Here is a 20,729-nt window from a genome sequence, read left to right as displayed (position 1 = left end):
CCTAGATACCTCTTCTAAATTTCACAACAGTTCCGTTCATGTGACTTCTTTGTTAAATACTGTATATATATATATATATCTGTGTCAGTGTAAATTACTTGTACCTGATGATGACAAAACCTTGTCGAAACGTTGTACATTTGCTGTTATATTAAAGTTTTTCTTCATTACCCATTCAAGCCGTCTCCAACCATTATAAGTCTCAAAGTGGATTCCTCGTCATCGAATCATCTATCTTTGTATTACTCCGTGACAGCTTAACTTACAATTTTGTCGATGTAAAGCAGATTGGTAGTAGAACTGAGTATCCTAATTTTGGACAGTATCTAGCTATCTATTTAACATCTATCATTCTTCTTATCTTAAACTTCAATTTGTTTAAACTCACATAAATGATTCGAAAGCTGAATTACTTTCGCCTAGAAATTAACAGTTCTTGCCATCTTTCGGTCGAGATTTTCAAGCAAAGCCCTGAAATTAAAGACCGTTGACCAGGCTAATGGTTGCGTTATTCACTTATACAAATAAATAATTTAGCCCAAATAAAATTATTCAAATAACGCTTTCTAAAGTATAAGGCGCCATAAATATGTACCCAAATCTAAGAAGCAGATGGTAAGTGATATTCTTAATGATATTTTAAAAATGACTTACTGAACTACGACAATGAAAATTGTTGACAAAACCGTTTTGCTAAACAACGCATCAAGTGTAACCAGTATCAGAGAGGAGGTGAAACGATGTTCTATTTTTTGTTTTAAACTAACCCTGACTTTCCTCCTACAGCATACATTTAGAAGCAAGACTCAAGAGAATTATGACGCCGTGTTTATCAATAAGACATTAAATGAAGTAGTAATATTTTTCGTTGGCATGAAGATGATCTATATATATGTATATAGTAACAACACTGACTCAGAAAGTGATAATGTTTGGAAATACATGTTATTTTGAATATGAATTAAAAATATAATTAACGGAATGATTTGTTGGGGGCCGTTTAACAAGCCTTTAATTGTGACGTACGGGATATCGTTGGACACCTCCGCCCTTTTGGGTGTACCTTTCTGTATACTCCTATGGTATGATTGCATAAGTTTCATAAATTCACATACTAATTTTCTAAAGATGTAAGTTGATATGATGTGCAGTGAAATTTAACTGTTTCATATTCTTTATGCTCCAATTACGACAAATTACTTCCTATTGGCTGTCCCAGCTTTCCTGTGGTGAGTATAACTTTGTTCAAACAATAATAGTCACTAGCGTAATTCCGCCAGCGGACAGCCGCCTTCCACACTATTAGCTCAATAAAAAGGAAAAACAAGTGACTATTTCAGTTTTAAAGTATCACTTTTTTTTGTTTTAGGATAGGAAAAGCTATTGTAATAAACTCCTTGCTGATGGTTTTTAACGTTATCAAAATGCACTGCGTATGAACTTCATTGTAAATCAGTTATCTCAGAAAGTCAAACAGGTCATGCAAGCGATATTATTGAATAATATCTTCAACATCAACAACAAAAAGAAATGTTAGAGCTAAATGTTACCGAGTTAAAGCTGAACAGCTCGTGAAGATAACCTTAATGTTAGAGCTAAATGTTACTGAGTTAAAGCTGAACAGCTCATGCAGAAAACCTTGATGTTAGAGCTAAATGTTACCGAGTTAAAGCTGAACAGTTCGTGTAGATAACCTTAATGTTAGAGCTAAATGTTACCGAGTTAAAGGTGAACAGCTCATGCAGATAACCTTAATGTTAGAGCTAAATGTTACTGAGTTAAAGGTGAACAGCTCATGCAGAAAACCTTGATGTTAGAGCTAAATGTTACCGAGTTAAAGCTGAACAGTTCGTGTAGATAACCTTAATGTTAGAGCTAAATGTTACTGAGTTAAAGGTGAACAGCTCATGCAGATAACCTTAAGAACCAAACCTCATACTCCTTGGTCTTACTACGACACCACTGTAGCAGCATCTCCTTGATATCGCTGGCGCTGCGATTCACTCGAGTGGCCTGGAAACTACAGTGGACAGGAAAGAAGGAGAAAAGTATGAGAGAAAGCTAATGAGTGAAGACTATTTCTGGAAAAATGAGCTGCCGAGTAAACTTTATGGTGCTAGTTGCTTTGGAAAGTTAATGCTCTGTATTACCTGAAGTGCATTTATATAACATCAAAGCCAGTGATTGACCATCACATCATAATACGATCCGGTCACTCTGAAGTGAATATCTGTAGGTTACCTAAAATGGTGTTTTTCATGTTATCATTTAATGCCATCTGATGAATACTTTTAATTTTAACGTTAAATGTTAATGTTAAAATCCAGAATTAGATATATGTGTTATAGTATTTAAAGTGGCAATAGCTTTATTTTATATAACGCAAAATGATACCTGCAGAGCAATTGAAAGAAAATCTTCTGTTTTGTTAATTTTTATAGAGCATAAAAACGTTCACATGTCTGTGGAATAGCAAATTTGTGTGTGTGTTTAAACTTTATACTGCTATTTGTACAAAAACACGCTCCAGAAGTCATAAATTTGTTAGTATTATTTTTTATGAATTTCAAAGTATTTTATTTTTATCAACTAAATGCCACGATGCTCTAATTATTAATTATTTTGAGCTAAAAGGCCAACATTCGCAAGCGAATGCAATATGTCTTCCCCCTCCCCCATGAGAATATAGTAGATTGTAAAGGAAGAAATGGGATTAAAGACAGGGAAATCGGTATAAACTACAACGGATATACTTCAAAGGTATGAACTTTCAGCACAGTATCAACTTAAGACTTCTTTGTGTGAAAGATATATTGGACCATACTCAATGACAAAAACATTACAGGTAATTTTTAGATAAATAAGACCTATTTTTTGACACGGTATGCGCAACTTCATGTATTGTGTGAATCAAAACACTGGTAATAATCACCTCCTTGTAACGTTTGCATATGCAGGCAGTGTTTTTAGGTCCAGAGCATTCTGGAATTTTTTTTATCTCTGACTTCTGTAAAATCAAAAGAAAGGCCCAAATCCTAAATATGTCTATTTTAATCTGTGGGGGTTGTCACATGGTACCTTTGTCGAACGTTTCACACAGAGTGGTTGAAATATAGAGGAATAACTGACAAAACCCCTAATTCTGAGAAATATTTTGACCTCTGACCCCTGGTAACATTGCAAGAAAGGTACAGTTGTGCAAGCAAAGTCTTGTGTAGAATGGTGGAAGTACAGATCAATGTCAGGCCTAAAACCTCATTTTTCTTTACCTTTTAGCCCTGTAACATCTCAAAAGAGAACAAATCTCATATGTGTTTGCTTCAGTCTGTGGGAGTTATCATAAGGTAGATTAATGGACATATGAGATAACCGCAGGCCAAAATACATATCTGGCCCGTTAAGTCGGAAAGGCATCCTAAATCAAAACAGTAAAAAGTTGCCCAGGCGTAATTTTTGGAAGTAAAATGTCTCCTTTTTTAGGGGGAGGGCATAATGATAATCATAGAAAGGTATTGTGAATTCAGAATATACTGTAATAATTTTTTATATTTTCAAGTGACCGCAGAAAGAACTACGTAAAGTACAGGTTATCACACTTTATTAAGAAAATATATAGCAAACAGATTTTGATGCTATTTGCGTTAATATTTGCGTTTGGAAGCGCATTATGATGATACTAACAAAAATCCGCAAAACAGTTGCGGTCAAATTAATATCTTTATTACACCAGTACTTATTTAAAATTTCTAGAATAATATGAAAGAATTCCAAACGCAGACACCGAAATGTATAAATTCACTCGTCTTAGATCTAACATTAGTTAAGTCTTTATTAAGTACGGCCTGTACTCGATTAAGAGAAAAATTAACGCTGTAACTTGTATACATTTTTTGCTTTAGTTTAGTTAGGGCTAAACTTTACCGTACTTAATGTTTTCAATAAATAAACTTATAATATTATTTTACGACCTACTTGATATGATTTTAATATTTTTTGTACAAAATGTCTACTAAAGTATATTTATATCCGCCTTTTGTTTACCTCCGTTGAGATGAAGTGCGCGTGCATATTCATTTAAATAGTGACTGAGTATTATTAAAATAGACAAGTAAAGAAAAAACTTTTCAAAAAAGGAAGTAAATGTAGGAATGGCTAATATCAGTCCTTCAAAAACAATGCAAACAAGATAGTGGGGATGACATTTGCATCATCCCTACATAACAGCACAGATACACAGTGTAGTAGAATGTTAGCAGACAAAAATAGGATAAATTAAACTTAACTGCTATTGAATAGTTATATCTATTGCTATATGTTAATTCTTGCCTGTGTTAATATGTAGGTTGACACCACTGTTTTGGTTTTTAAGTTATCATGTAATAAAAAGAAGCAGAAGAAAGAAGAAGAAGAAATCCAACTTTTTGCTATGATATTTACAGACATTCCCAGAACTTGTGACTCAGTCATTATATAGATATTGTTATAGAAGGAAACACTGTATAATATTGTAAAGTTCTGATGACGTATTGAGGAGATATTTAAAATACCATTTCGATAAACAAATCGATCCATCCCTACATAGGTAGTGTTACAGCCTGCCTAATAATTGTAAATTGAGAAACTGAGTATTGTTATGACAGTTCACATTAAATTGACAAACAATTTATAATCATGTTCCCCAAAAATAAAAACACTTCATTACTTGTATCGTTGTTTGTCAATTTACTGTTTGCGTTACTGTTGGGTTTTTTTTTTTTTTTTTTGGCTTTACTTAGTGATAAAACAAACACTTTCAAGTCAAATAAATTATTAATTTTCACATGAAGTATAAGTTTATTGTGTTTTTAAGAAATTTTATGTTAATACATAAAATTTAAATTCAAACCTAGAATTGAAATCTACCCAAAGTCTGAGTATCCGAAAACCAGGAATTTTAGGAGCGTAGTCCTTTAGATAAAGCTCCATAGTGCAACAACTTTATACTACTTTTTCTAATTGTAGTAGAAATCTCATTCTGTTCGGGTAATATTCTTACGATGACAAAAAAAGCTTATAACGAGTTTCTTAATTATATACGTCACTTATTTTGAGATATTCAAAGGTGCATATGTGTGTGTGTGTGAATAGCTTCAAATACTCAAACGTTTAAACCATTACCTGAAATGAGTGTTCACAAGAAACAAAAATGCATTTCTTAATAAGAGTCAGGCGTGGCATAATGTTTAGCGTGCCGGACTGTGAATCTGCAGGTCCATGACTCGAATGCTATTACTCCAAACACGTGCACCATATGAAAATCCATAACACTTATCCTATTACTGCAAACATGTGCACCATATGAAGATCCATAACACTTATCCTATTACTGCAAACATGTGCACCATATGAAGATCCATAAAACTTATCCTATTACTGCAAACATGTGCACCATATGAAGATCCATAAAACTTATCCTATTACTGCAAACATGTGCACCATATGAAGATCCATAACACTTATCCTATTACTGCAAACATGTGCACCATATGAAGATCCATAACACTTATCCTATTACTGCAAACATGTGCACCATATGAAGATCCATAACACTTATCCTATTACTGCAAACATGTGCTCCAAACTTTGGGATGTTTTATTAGAGTGACAAATCCCACTATTCGATTAGAGTAGTCTGAGAGTTGACAACAGATGTTGTTGACTAGTCTATCAGATCAAAATAAGATCAGAGTGGCGCATATAGTAATTGCGTATCTTTTTGCGAATATCCGAAACAAACAAACAATTATACTCTTTTAAAGACACATCAGTTTGTGACAAGATGTTTCCCTGTTACGGAATAAATACAATATACCATTCATTAACGTTAAATCAAACAAATCATTTTCACTATCACTTACCTTGTCAAACACTTATTAAATGGTTTTGTAAAGTTAACAATGTCAATATAAATCGATTATAAAATGTTTTTTAAAATGCTGGGTGTGTTTGAGACCTTAATAGAAAAGGTAAATTGTAGACCTTTAATATAGTAACTATATATACAATGACTTTAAGTTGACAACCAGGACTGACAATGAAATCTCTACCAAAATATTTTAATGCTTATTTTATATTAACTATATATATATATATATATATATACACACATATAATGACTAGTCACTTTATTAAGACCCCCATCAAATACTGGTTACACCACCTTTCACTGTAATTTAAACCTTGAATCGGCATAGCATAAACCTCCTGGAAGGTGTTTTGATCGATTGCAGCACATTCGTCGAGGAGTTTAATCAACTAACTGTTTTACAGACGCCTGCATAAGGTCACGGTGGCAAAGTCAACGTTCAAATTAATCTGTAAAATATTACATGGAATTAAAATCTAGTAATTGCGCTTGCCGAGGAAACTGGTGAAGTTACTGTTGTGGATTTTTTTTCAGACAGTTCACCTTGGTTAATTATTGCGGAAGAGTCCTTTTCCACCAGAATGAACAAGTAGCATTTTAGAATGGGCATCATTACAATAACATTTAGGGAGATTAATGAAATCAAAAACCCAACTGTTGCCACGATAGCCTTCTCCCACCACATTACTCCACCTTCAGTAACTTTTGAGAGAACACAAGCAGGGTCAAATGTCTCTTGTGTTTTCTTTGTATCTGTACTTTAATATCAATAAAGAAAAAAAGTGAAAGAATGAAACACGTTTAATCAGGCCACAATTACTCGCTTCAAGTCATTCAATGACCACAGTTTGTAATCTAGAAACTAATGAAGCTATAGTTTACTATTTGCATCTGATATATGCGGTTTTCTGACTCGATATATGCTGCCGTATAACAGTTTTAAGTGAGGTTGGACATAATCCAAACCAGACTACTGTTAAAGACACCCATGACATATTCTTACGTTTGATCCGCTTTACTAGCCTGACATAGTGAGAGGCGTATTCCCTTTCGATTGCCAATGTTAATAGAATAATATGGCAGATATCTTTGAATAGCCTGTAACAGCACTCTTTGATAACAAGGACCCCGCTAGACGAACAGACTATCGTTTCCTTTTAAAAACGATCAGAAACATTTTTATTCTTGCTTCTTTTCTTGCAGACTAACCGCTTTCGTCTATTCTTGGATATTGGCTTATGTTAACTGTCCTGACTCATCCTTCTATTAAACAGTAGCTTTTCTCAAACTTCAGAAAAGATGGGTTCCCCCAGTGGGTCAGCGGTAAGTTTACGGACTTGCAATGCTAATATTTTGGGTTCAATTTCCCGTTGTGTACACAGTACCGATAGCTTGTTTATTATTTAGCTTTGCTTTAAAATCAAACAAGCTTACAGGAGTTACAAATATAAAATATTAGTAAAATCTATTTTATAGAGAAAAGTTAGAGGAGGTTCAAACTACTATCCTCAAATTAGGACATAAACTAACAATTTGATGATTATATCTCTGTACTTACAAGAATCAAAAAGTCCCTGACACATCACATGAGTAGTCTATTTCGCATATGACAATAAATGGAGTATCCTACAAATGGGTATGTAGTGGAGGGAAGGAGCTATAATAAAATGACCAGTTTCTTACTTTTCAGATTACCAGACTTTTTCTGCAAACTTTTTTTCAGTTTGCTGCTATACCAGAATAATATTCTATACATAAACCTGTAAAACGTTGCTAACCTTGTAGTCTCGGGCACATCTCTGATAAAATTCCAGGATGGTCTGCTTGGTTTAGCAGGAGCTGTGAAGTACCACTGACAGCCGCAAGACAAAAGGACTAAAACGTGCATTGTGAGCAAGCGCAGGAAGAATCAACATTAATATTAGTTTTGTACATAGTTATAAAGTATTTACACATGCCTATTCTGGCTTTAATATAGTTACAACTATGTTATGCTAACTTCAAATTCAATTGAAAATACGCAAAATATTTATTCATAAGTGACGAAAAGCTACAAACATAAAATATTAGTAAAATATGTTTTATATTATTTTCTGTGGCAAGTTATGATATGAAAGTCAAAGCCTGAGCCTCAAGTTACAATAGACTACCAAAAGCTAGCGCTAGTAAAGCTATTAGGTTACGTTATCTATGTTTCTATTAGTTAGCTGCAATAAAATTGAATTAAGAAACGTTTGTAATCGAACAAGTAAAACAGCTTAAACATACAATGGATTCGTAACTATGATCACTTCTATAACAGGTTAAATATAGTTCAATATTGTTATCCGAACTTTCTAGAAAATTTTTCCAGCGCCTATAAAAGGCGACGCGCAAAAAAAGAGAGAGAACATATAAGTCTACTAGAAACCTGTTATAACCGTGTACGCTATAAACTGTGATTTTGCTAACCCTTATCAACCGGAAAATATACGACATTTGACCAGGAACAGTTATAAATTTCGAACGTCAGTGGATTCTCATCGGACGTTAATATATTTCCGAAAGTATTACTGAATTCTCATCGGACATTTGAAGTTTTATGAAAATATTATCTTACTTCGACGGTCCAACAATTCAGTGTCTGATAAAGCTAGCTAGCCTCTCGGCAATTGTACGTACATCGACTTCAAGTTAACTCGCTGGATATCAAGGAGACTCTGGACTAAAAAGAAAATTTTGTGTTGTTTGTAAGTTAGTGAGATTTTTGTTTTATAAAACTTTGCTTGTGGTAACTATTTGTAATAATTGTTGTTGTAAATTGTACTGTTGTATATATATATTAAAACATATTTGTGTGAAAAACGAAGATGGTGTGTGTCAATCTTGTGGGCAAATAGCGTAAATTAACTAAAATATCGGCATAGGACTATTTTAAATTCTGAATGCGTAACAATGGTTTGTTATGTTCATAGCCTTAATCATAATACCTTCATTTTTCAGATCTACGAGAGTTCTTCCGATTATTAATCCCTCAGAACCTGCTGGAGAGCTTGATTCTATTATATCCCAATCACTGGATGTAAATATGCCCTGGTATGAGTATTTCACTTCTTGGTAGTACAATGAATCTCCTCCTTGTTGTCACTGAAAGTTCAACCTCTGGTGTAGTAATTGTCCCAAAGCGCACAGGGATTTTGTGGTCAAAGACTGTGAAGCTATATGAAGTTAGTCTAACTTCGAATCTCTGTTTCAGCATGAAGTCAGTTCCTCGATGTAAATCACCCATCACAAGGCATAGAGAAGTTTTCTACAGTAAGAGTAACATCCAATTTTCTTCTTGCTCGAACTTTATGTTTATTGGCTTTTCACATTTATCTGTATTATTTTTTTCATCCTTCAAGGCAATTTCCCATCTTTCATTACACAGCTGAGTCAAATAATTGTAGCTGTATAACCAGTGTCGACCAACATAGTAAGGCTTCCCATCAATAAACCCACAGACTGGTTTCTTTAAACAATAATCTTCTTATCTCACTTGGGGCACTTGGGATATTACTAGCTGAGGCTCATTCCATATATCAGCAATATCTGCTGTCTGGTTAACCCTTTGTTGTTCTTTTGATTTTGGTTAGGCTCGAAAACCCATCCTCAGGATATTGTATTTTTGGAGTATTAATAGTTCTTGAATACTCACATTCTTGGCTTCAATGGTAATTTTTCCATATTTATAACAATACTTGTTTTCTGAAATCCTTTTAGAGGAGTTTTTATTTCATACAGATTTATGTCTGTAGCTTCTGGCAATATGTTCTCTTGTATTCTGGTTTATTTCCTCCATTCTATGTAACTAATTGTCTAACTAATCCTTTCAGTTCTTCTAGACTAAAATTAAATTGAGTTGAAGTTTCGATACGACTTGATTTAATGATCCTATAACTTCTAGATAGTGTCTTTAGTTCTTTATTTGCGACTTAAATTAATTCAAGTTTCATCTCCAACTGGAAAACATTTTTTAAGTATAATACAAGTATTTTGCTTCCTCTTAATTTGCATATCTTCGTCTTATGGCATCTGTAAATTGGTTGCATACTAACAAATTTATCGTTCATGTGGAGCAACCAGGTAAAATAATTGGGCAAACCTTTCCAATTCTTCCACCATTTCAGTTAAGGTTTCTTCTTTCCTCCATACCCTGCTTTGTAACTTTGCTTTGGGTAATTCCTTCTGATTGCCATTCTGAACCTGTTTGATAAGGCAGCTACTAAAGCTTGATCGTTGTTACAAATCTCAGCTGAAAGGTTGCTTAACTTTGTTGAACCTGGTCCTTTTAAATGGGTAAGAAGATGATTAACTTATTGTTCAGTATTCTACCTGTTCAACTTGGGAATTATTTTCGAACTAAGCCTGATATTCCTCCCTTGGTAACTTTTTATTATAATCCATTATTTTTTTATTGGGCGATGTTGTGGAATTAGCCAGTTAAATTCTTTAAATGGATTATGTGTTGATGTAGCTAAAGTAGTCCGAAAAAGCCCTGCAATCACGGATGACATAGCAATAGAAGTATCAGCTATAGATCAAATAAGTAATCTTATTCCATATTTCATAGCAAATGGTATTTAACGTCGGACTTCATGGGCAGATGCAAGAAGAGGTGTGGGCTAGTTTAGTCTTTGTATTTACCAAATCATTTTTCAAGTATATATTTGTATATATTGTATTATGCATCTTGTAGCAAACAAACATCTAAATTGAAATATCAAAGAGGCTTACAACAAACTTTACAGATTTAGTTGAAATGAAAATAGAACTTGAAGAGGTTGTTCGGCGACTCACATGTTATTAACCAATGCCTGCGCTGCTTTTTTCCCATCATACCTTGTCTCTGTGTTATTGTACTTATTTTGATCTATGTTCCTAGTTATTAAGTCTAGTAATAAACTCTAGTTTGCTTTGAAAAAAAGTTAAGAATAATACAACTGATAATAATGCAATATGAGTAAACAGTGGCAATTATATAAATTTAAGTAATGTTAGTTTAAAACATTTTCCGGGAGTTTGAATAAATTCCGATTATGCCTTTATATTTTTGGCTTGATTTTAAATATACAGTTTAAATCTGAAAATGTTTTCTTCATATTAGATATAATTAGTTACGCCAGCTTATGTAAAGTAGAATTGTGACAAGTTGGAGCAATTATCTGTAATGTGTTTTACAGGTTGGTTTTAATAGATTAGGGTAAAATTATGTTGTAAAACGAGCTATAATACAAATGGAAAGATTAAGCTCTTTACGTTGAATAAAACACGTTTGAACGGATTAGGGTGAGATTATGTTGTACTTCTGCATCATTAAAATAGAGTTGAAAGGATTGTGATAAGATTAAGTTGTAATTCGTTAAAATAGGTTTGATCAAGTTAAGGTGTGAAAAAGTTAGGACAGATTTAGTCCAATGAAAGTCATACATATTTGTTACACCGTTTAAAAAGTGTGTAATACGGATTATATTGAAATGTTTCCTGGTTAAAGTATGTTTGAATAGGTCATACTGGAAGTAAGTTGTAACTTCAGTTAAAATGTATTTAGGTTAGGTTGAATTAGCTGATTTTACAGAATTAGACTGTGCAGGTTTAGGCTTATTCTTGAACAGGTTAGACAGACTTAACTTCTTATTAATGTAAAATATATATGCTTACGATTAACACGGGTGCGTTGAATTTATAGCTTATTTTTAAAGAAATTTACTCAATATCTATTGTTTTAACAAGTTAAAGCTTTCCTGTTACATTTTTCGGAAGTGTGTATTCAATTGTAAGTAATTTACTCTAATATATTAAAGAAAATTTGACTTACTTTGGAGTTTTGTTTCCTTGCTGGCTTGTGTTGACTGCGTCCATCTGTTGAAACTTGGATCGAGCTGATACCTTATTCTGGTTTACTAAAATGAAAAGAACACTAAGCTGAGTACATAAAAGAGGCTTTAGATGGTGGTTAAAGATTCATTTTGGACAGTATAAATCAAGTGCATCCACCTGAAGTAGTTTGGACATGACATGATGGTGTAATAAGCTTCATCCACCTGGGGCAGTTTGAGAGGACATGAGGATGTAACAAACTTCATCCATCTGAGGTAACTTGAAGAAGACGTGATGATGTAACAAACTTCATCCATCTGAGGTAACTTGAAGAAGACGTGATGATGTAACAAACTTCATCCATCTGAGGTAACTTGAAGAAGACGTGATGATGTAACAAACTTCATTCACCCGCTAGCAGTTCGAAATGTGTGCAAACTACGGCAGGTACATGATGCTCGTTTTACTTATCCAAAATGAAACAAATACTTGTTTTTAGTTGTTTTACTTTTTTACAATTTTTACCTTACACTGTTTATGATAAACAAAACTTCAATAATTACCTCTTTCACCCTGAATTTTGCTTAAAATTTTTAAAAGATGTGAAAGATTTTTCTTTATAACAAGAATTCATAAAATATATTGAAAAAATAGCAGGTTCAAAAAGATATACTTACTCTCAGTCTTTTTCACAGCTTGTGATGTTCCTGATTTTGCTGCCGTGTCAAAACCTGCTAGAATTTTTCTTTTTCTTTCATCTGCTTCTTTTTGTCGCTCACGAATTGATTCTTCCACCAGATCACGCTGCGGCTGTACCATGGCAGCATTATCATCCGAACAAGGCTTACCTATACAAAGAAAATAAGTAGCCAAGCTGTTTATGATAAAAAATATGTTTTTTTATTTATTTCATAAAATGTTTCCACTTTACCCTCCTTTTAAATTACAATATTATTATGTTTTATATAACCGACTTAACCGACAAAAAATAATTTTTGTTGTTACAGCTTCCAAGAAAAACTATCTTTTATAAATTTTGGTATGTTTAGTTTCTCCTCAAAGAAAGTGTGACACTATATAACCTCCAAGATGTTTGAAAAACACGTAGGTTCAAGAAGTTTTGACAGAAATTAATAAAAACCCGATAACTCGAGCGCTTTCGAAAAGTGGTCCTTTCTTTTTCAGGGGCAAACTATATAACCTGTCATCTTCCACAAGACAGCATCCCTGCAAATATATTCTCTAGCCAATTCTCATATTCCTTAAACATTTTGTTTCTCCTTTTTATGTCTTATATAAACCTAAATTAGCTGTTACCAAGATTATGACTTACCTTCCTTGTATATGTTGATATCCATAGCTTTAGGTCCGCCCGCGGGAGCTGACTTAGCCATACTATCATACATAGCTAGTGTTCGCTTTTTCTTCTCTTCTGCTTCCTGTTGACGTTGTTTGATGGCATCTTCACGTTCTTGTTCTCTCTTTTTCATCATTTCTTCTCGCTTTGCTACAGAAGCGAACATGCATGTAATAAAACTCAATAGAATTATGTCATATTTCCAAATTAATACGCTATAAAAAATCGGCAGTTTGCATAGAATTCTCTTCACTTACCTAAATGATATAAATAATCATATATACATTTTCATTTGATTTTTAAGCTGTTATTTTGTGAGAAAAATATGGTCATATGAAAAGGTTGAGTGAAAAAGAATAATAATATTAATATTTGATTCGTTAGTGGAGTTCTTGGTTCACGTGACGTGTCATCAGTTTGGACAGGACTTGTTCCTCACGTTTGTTTGTATTCTGAAGCATAAAATTACACAATGGGATATTTTTACTGTGCCCACCTCAGGGTTCAAACCCCGAATTTAGCGTTATAAGCCTTTAAAGTTATTGCTGAGTCACTGGGAGAAGGTCTGTGCCGGAAAAAAACAAACTAAAACATTTCACATAGACACTTTACTAGTTAAATTACACATTTCCATGTGTTATTTTCTTCGGGGAGGAGTGGGGGAGTGACTGGCATTGAGCCGTGGTTTTTTTTTTATAACGTGCCGTTAAATTCCACTAGTAGTTGATAAATAATAGCCCAAGAGTTAGCGGTGGGTGGTATTAAGAAGCTGTCTTCCTCTAGGCTGTCACTTCCATATTAGGGCTCTCCCTGTACTCTATTACTTCCGTATTTAGGTCCTCCCTGTAGTTTATAGTACAGAGCGAGACATTTTACATTTACTTAAAAAGAAACCGAATCTTCAGGTTATAAACTAGAAACTAAATCTATTGTTACCTATTCTTTTAAACACTTAAGTGGTTTTTTCCAATTGTTGGCGTGAATAGAATTAAAAAAAGACACAGAAATAAAAAAATGTTTCGAATAAAGGATGATAAACTTTAATTAGCAAAACTGGCACTTAAATAGAAAGGAGAATTTCGTGTAAGAGATAATATAAGTTTTGGTGGGTATGCATGAATGATCTTAATACGTATCCAAAAGATTGTTCAGAAAATAATATATTTATTAAGTAGTAAATAAACACACAAAATGGTTTTGTTGTTGTTTTTAAGATCAAGGTTTGCAGAAAACACAATTCGACTGACACATTTATTGTTCTTTTGAAATCTTACAAAGTTTTAATATACATAGTTCCACCCTAATGATAGCAACACGTGAGAAATTATTCAACGTTTAAATCTACCTTAAGATGGTGAGCCTTAATTTAATACGATTTGAGAACTTATCTACAGCAGTTTGTTTGCTGGAGAAAGCGTTTTTAATTGAACACACGGACAAAGAAACTTCTACGTCACTTCTAGAAGGTGTATATAAAAAGATATGTTTAGTTTATAATACAAACCATCACGCGATGCACTACTAACCTCTAGAGACTGCTTGAACCTCTCGAAGTCTCGCCCTCACTAATTTCCTCTGATCAACGTCTTCTGTGTTATCCATCTGAGGAAACAGCAAACGATGCGAACTGAAACATCGTAACGGCTCAGACAGAATCATAAAAAAGTTCATCTGTCATCACACATATATCAATTCAATAAAATAACAAATAATATTAATATAAATTCCACATTTTGGTTTATAAAGTTTCTATTTAAATTTATCAACGTTTCAGCTTATACTCCTAAAATTCCGTTTATATTTTTGAATGTTTCAAAGCTTCGGCTTTGTTTAGAACATTTTGGTTTATATATCTAAAGTTTTTACCTTTCGTTTTGTCATTGTTTCGTTTTATATTTGTTTATCAGTTCGTCATTTAAGAAACGCACTATAAGAGCAATTGGGTTCTAATCAGTTTCATATTTCTGTTTTTTAATTGTGAGACTGTTTTCTTAGATAAATTAGAATTCTTTGTGTAAATCCTGCTAAATAACTTCAAAAATGGTACTGAAAAGATCCGACCTATATGTATCATCGAAACTACTCGAAAATTTGAAGAATAGACTAGAAGAGGCATTTAAATACGCAGACTTGGAATTAAAACAAGCATGTTTCTATTATTATAGTTAAACTATCAATATTCATGAAACACTTTGTTTGGTTTTACTCACCACTTCTCACTCACTAACCTAAAATAAGTTAGATGTTTTGATAACATGTGATATACCGTCACAATTAATTATTCATTATTATTCAGCGGACTAACTATTTAGTTGTTAAATTTCTTTTCTTGACCAAAACGTGTATTTTTTTCACTAAAATTCAAGTTTTTGCAAGGAAAAGAAATTCACAATATTTATCAAGAGTAGTAGGCATTCTGCACAGAACTTGATATCCTAAAACTGAAATTTCACATGGCAATAGTTGTCGCTTTTTACTTAAAATTATTCAGTAATTATAATACTAAACCTCCAGTTCATCAAAATTTGCGCTTTTTATCTTCTAATGCCTAATATCACAAAACTAGAATAAAATATTAAGCTAATAATAATAACTTCCGATCAGAGTAAGCTATGTATTAAGAGCAAAACTAAAAATCAACCTAGCCATCAGTATAACTAATTAAGTATATTTTCTCACGTTTCTACTTATATATATTAGAATGCATTGTTTCGTCAGTTGGGTGCCTTTGTAGTTAACGATATTTTCCACCGTGATTCCCAATTAATTGAATTTTACACCGAACTTAAATTGTTTCGTTCTTACATCAAACGACTATTAACGTTTCACACCATCCTTCGTCATCATTGGTGATAAGTGCCAGTTTGCACTACAGCGTCTCTTGACACATATTTTCAGCTGATAATCAACTACGCAGTTAGCTACAATCTAACTTACCAGCTGATACAAGAAAGCTTCGTCGTCTACAGAAGCCAGGTCAACTCCATTAACGACTCGTGAATCGTCTCCCATCTTGGAGGTTGGTTGAGACTCTTCTGTAATCTAGGAACAAAAAACAACTTTGAAATTAAAATTACTTATGCGACAGCATATGCCCTTCTTATGTAATGAACATTCTATACTTTCCCAGCAATCGACTCATTCACTTACCACACATATTAGGTATTGCGAGCTCTCTGTTTAAAGGTAGGTTTATTTACAAAGGGATTCTATGATTTTATGTTCACGGAGTTATTAAGTGTTTGAGACTAAATAGAAAAATAAATTGCACAAAACGGCTGAAAGGCCACCAAGGTCTTCATACTAAAAATATATAAATAAATAAAAATCAAACCACCAGAAAATGACGTCAAAGTAATGTGTTGTGTTGACAAAAATATTTTATATAATGAGATTTCAAAATAACTTAGGTCTGTGTTTACTTTCATTCATTTATTGAATTTCAAGTTGTTACGAATTTTATTAAATATTACTGACGTGTATTATCAACTTAGCGTATGTGTTGACTTACAAGTTAATCTCAATAAAACATTATAACATCACTAAAAATAGTTTACATTCGCAGCTGAGTCGTCATTTCGGTGATTTTAAGTAATCACGTGATAAAAAGTAATTCAACGTATGTGCATGTGTATGGTATGTAATTTTTAAAGACGGTCTTCCTGAAAAGAGTTAAATTTGGTAGTCCCGAAACATTATCCAGACTTATTCCTTTCCAAGCAGCTGTTCGCTAAACAGTACACATAAAGGGACACGCCCTCCATATTCACTCCGATTCAAGCAGAGTCTCCGCTCAAGAGTACAAGTCCTGGATTAAGTTTTGCCTATAAAATTTATTAAATAAATACATATATTTTGTGAATATCTTTTTCAGTTCTGGTCCTGATTATCTAACTCTCCTATGATTAATTATGTTGGTAGATAAGAACCTCTTTGGATTACTTAGGTGCGTAGTTCTGACTGTCTAGCCATTTGACTTGGAACGATAGTTATTTACATTTGAAAATCTGATTTTCTTGGGATTAGATGTATGTGTTGATCTGACCTTCTTGTTACTAGTTCTGTGTGCAGATTCGACTCTCCTAGGACTAGTTATATGAATAGATCTGACTTTGCAGGAATTAGTTGGATATGTAGATTGGACTCCCCTGAGACCAATTGTTTTTGTACATCTAACACTCCTGGGACAAGTATGTGTATAAATCTGACTCTCATGATATTAAAAGTGGGTGTAGTACTGACTCGTTTGGGACTAGTTGTGTGTGTAGATTTAGCTCACCAGAAAATCGTTATGGGTATGGATTTGACTAACCTGAATATATAATATATGTGCGTTTTTTTGTGATTAGCCGGATTTGTGTAGATTTTATTCTCTTGGAACTAACTGTGTGTATAGATTTTACTCTTCTAGAACTAGTTGTATGTATAGATTTGGCTCACCGGGAAATAGATAAGTGTAGATTTGACTCACCTGGGATTGGTAGTGTGTGTAGATTTCACTATTGAGTGTGTGTGCAAATTTCTTTTATTGTGAATAGCTGTGTGTGTAGATTTGACTCTCCTGGGACTAGTTGCGTATGTAGATCTGACTCCCCTGATATTGAGTGTATAGACTTGACTCCCCTTTGTACAAGTTATGTGTGTGTGGCTCTGACTTTTCCGAGACTATTTCTGTGTATAAATTTGACTCTTCCGAGACCAATTATAAGTGTACATCTGACTCTCCTAGAATTAATTAGATGTGGAGATTTAACTCTCTTGGTTTAGTTACAACTGTGTGTGTAGATCTAACCCACATGAGACAAGTCATATTTTAGATTTGACTCTTTTTGAGACTAGTTGTATGTGTATCTTTGGCAGCCCTGGGACTAGTATGTGTGTAGACCTGACTCGTCTAGAAATTCAATGTGTAGATATGACTCACCTGAGACGATGTTTATGTCAAAATTGTGTTTTGTGTGATTAGCAAGTGTGTCTATATTTGGCTCACCTGGGACAAGCATGTGCGTAAACTTGATTCTCCACACACTAGTTATTTGTCTGGATTTGGCTGGTAATGTGTAGATTTGACTTTTCTGAGACTAACTGTTTGTATAGATCTAATTCTTCTGAAACTAATTATGAGTGTGGATTTCGACATTTCTGGACTTGTATGTATGTATATATATTTAACACTGCTGGGACCTTTATCTATATACACTAGACCATTCTGTGACTAATAAAAGGTGTATTTTACACATCTGGTACTATTTTTGTGAAAACTGGACTTACTGTGATTAGCTATTTGTAGATTTTATTCTCTTGGGATTACTATGTACCTCGAGTACACTCTCCTGAGACTAATTGTGTGTAGCTCTGACTCTTCTAGAATTATTTGTTTGTCTAGATTTTACTCACCTGAGACTGGTTATGTGTACGTCAGGTTTTCATGAGACTAAATGCGACTAGTTGTTTGTGTGTATTTGATCCTTTTAGGACTATGTCTTTATGTAGATTTGACTCAATTGGGACTAGTCATTTATTTAGATTAAACGAGACTAGTTGTTTGTGTACATCTGACATTTCTAGGTGTAGTATCTGTGTAGGTCTGACTCACCTAGGACTGATCATGTGTGTATGTGTGCCTCTTCTAAGTTGCGCGTGTGTGTATGTGTGCCTCTTCTAAGTTGAGCGGGTGTGTGTGTGTAGATTTGACCATCCTAGGACTTGCATGTATGTATATTTGAACCTTCACTCCCCTGGGATTATCTAAATAAATTTGGTTTCTTGTTATTAGTTGTTGAGTGTGTGTGTGTGTGTGTGGATTTGACATTCCTGGGATTAGTTGTTTATCTAGATTTGATTCACCTGGTATACGAGTTAGGTATATATGACTCTCCTAAGAGTATTTGTGTCTCATTTTGATTTCTTCTGATTAGCTGTGCATGTAGATTTTACTCTTCTTAGAGTTGTAATTGTGTAGATTTTACTCTCATTTGTAGAGTTGACTCATCTAAAACTAGTTATGTGTGAGGATTTGACCCTCCTGAAGCTAGTTGTGTGTGTGTGTAAGTTTAGCTGTCTTGAGATTAGCTGTTTGTGTGTAGATTTGACTCTTTTGTGGCTACTTATGCGTGTATATCTGATTCTTCTAGAAGTTGTGCGTATAGATTTATTTCCAGATCGCTATGAAACCAATGTTATGGAGGTTTTTGTTATAGATATATTATTGTGTGTTATGATATATTGTTATACTTAAGTACTGGAACATGCTTCCGGTGTGAACAGTCGGCTGCCTCAAGCATATTACAAATGTAGTGAAGAAACAGTGGCAGTTGATGTTCAAGGAGTCTTCGGATTTTAGAAAATGATTGGTTGCCTAGTTGATTAATCGCAGAGAAAGAAACTACGATTACTGGAGAGAACAGAAAGGTGTTTATACTGTGTATTCGACTGGTCCACGAGGCAGAAGTGGTTAGAAAATCGTCCCGAACGATTTAAACTGTTATATTATAGAAGATATGCTTACGATATTTTTGTTGTTTTTAAAAATAAACTTGATATTCAGGAATTCCAAAATTACTTGAACAGTCAACACAACAATATTAAATTTACAATGGACTGGCAGACTGTTAATACTTTACCTTTTTTCAGATACCAAGATAGTTAACTTAGGTAGAAATTTTGAGACTAAGTGTTATTATAAACCAATGTTTACTGGGCAATATTTTTATTTTGATAGTTTTTTACCTTTTGAATTTAAGATGAACATACTTTATAATTTAATTCATTGGGCTTATAGCATAGTTAGTCCTTTTTTTTCCAGATTCCATGAAGAAGTACAAAACAAAGGTTGTTTTACAAAAAAAAAAAAAAATAGTTTTCCTGTACAGTTGATTGATAGTATTATTAATAAGTATTTAAAAGCTTTCTATATTCCTAATATATATATATAAACATTTTAAAACTGTACTCTACCCTTCATTGGTGAACATTCAACAAAATTACAGAGAAAAATTAAAGCGATTTTGAATAACAAAACTTATCCGCAAATCAAGTTTAGTATAAGTAATTATTTTAAATGTAAAGACAGGATCCCTAAATGTTGTACGGGAAGATAAAAGAAAATATTCAGTTTTAAGAAACTGAGAGCAGTCGAGTTTCACTGTGAAAGGCTTATTCATATTTCATTTTCAAACTGGAACAAAACAGGAAAATTCAAAATCGCGACTTTCTTATTTACTTATCATCGCTTGGGCTGTTTTTGAATCTTTTGAATACACACACACACGCGCATATATATATGTATATTATGTCGTCAGGGCTGTTCTGTTTATGAGTTTTTACGGTTCCGTAGATATATCCAGGCGCATAGTCTCCTATGATAGGTTGGAGAACCTTTTCTTTTGCTTGTTTGTTGACAGTGGCGATCAATTTATTAACGTCTGTTTTTAGTGTTTTTGTCGGGTCAGCTCTAATCCTCTTAAACTTTTTATTGTCCGATAGAATGGCGTCCAATTTTGTTTTATATTCCTGTTTGTCCATGATCACTAAAATATTAGCTTTGTCCGCACGTCGCACAATGTACAAATACTTTCCTGTTTCATAGTATGCATATAGTTACAGTGCAAACTATATATATATATATAT

General features: G+C 33.4%; 1 protein-coding gene across 1 annotated transcript in view; it reads right to left on the bottom strand.

The window, feature by feature from the left end:
• Positions 1 to 20,729, bottom strand: part of LOC106466973 (smoothelin-like) — a 38,118-nt gene that overhangs the window by 3,459 nt on the left and 13,930 nt on the right. The window contains exons 2-7 of the mRNA XM_013927284.2: positions 16,038 to 16,142; positions 14,627 to 14,702; positions 13,077 to 13,250; positions 12,421 to 12,591; positions 11,742 to 11,826; positions 1,933 to 2,020 (exon numbers count right to left, since the gene is read on the bottom strand). Coding sequence (XP_013782738.1) covers positions 1,933 to 2,020; positions 11,742 to 11,826; positions 12,421 to 12,591; positions 13,077 to 13,250; positions 14,627 to 14,702; positions 16,038 to 16,112 — 669 coding nt within the window. The 5' untranslated portion in view covers positions 16,113 to 16,142. The remainder of the gene's footprint in view (positions 1 to 1,932; positions 2,021 to 11,741; positions 11,827 to 12,420; positions 12,592 to 13,076; positions 13,251 to 14,626; positions 14,703 to 16,037; positions 16,143 to 20,729) is intronic.

This window comes from Limulus polyphemus, unplaced genomic scaffold, assembly GCF_000517525.1.
Source record: "Limulus polyphemus unplaced genomic scaffold, Limulus_polyphemus-2.1.2 Scaffold2443, whole genome shotgun sequence".
NCBI lineage: Eukaryota > Metazoa > Arthropoda > Merostomata > Xiphosura > Limulidae > Limulus > Limulus polyphemus.
Note: the sequence above shows the minus strand (reverse complement) of the source record. Positions and strands in the feature narration are given on the sequence as shown.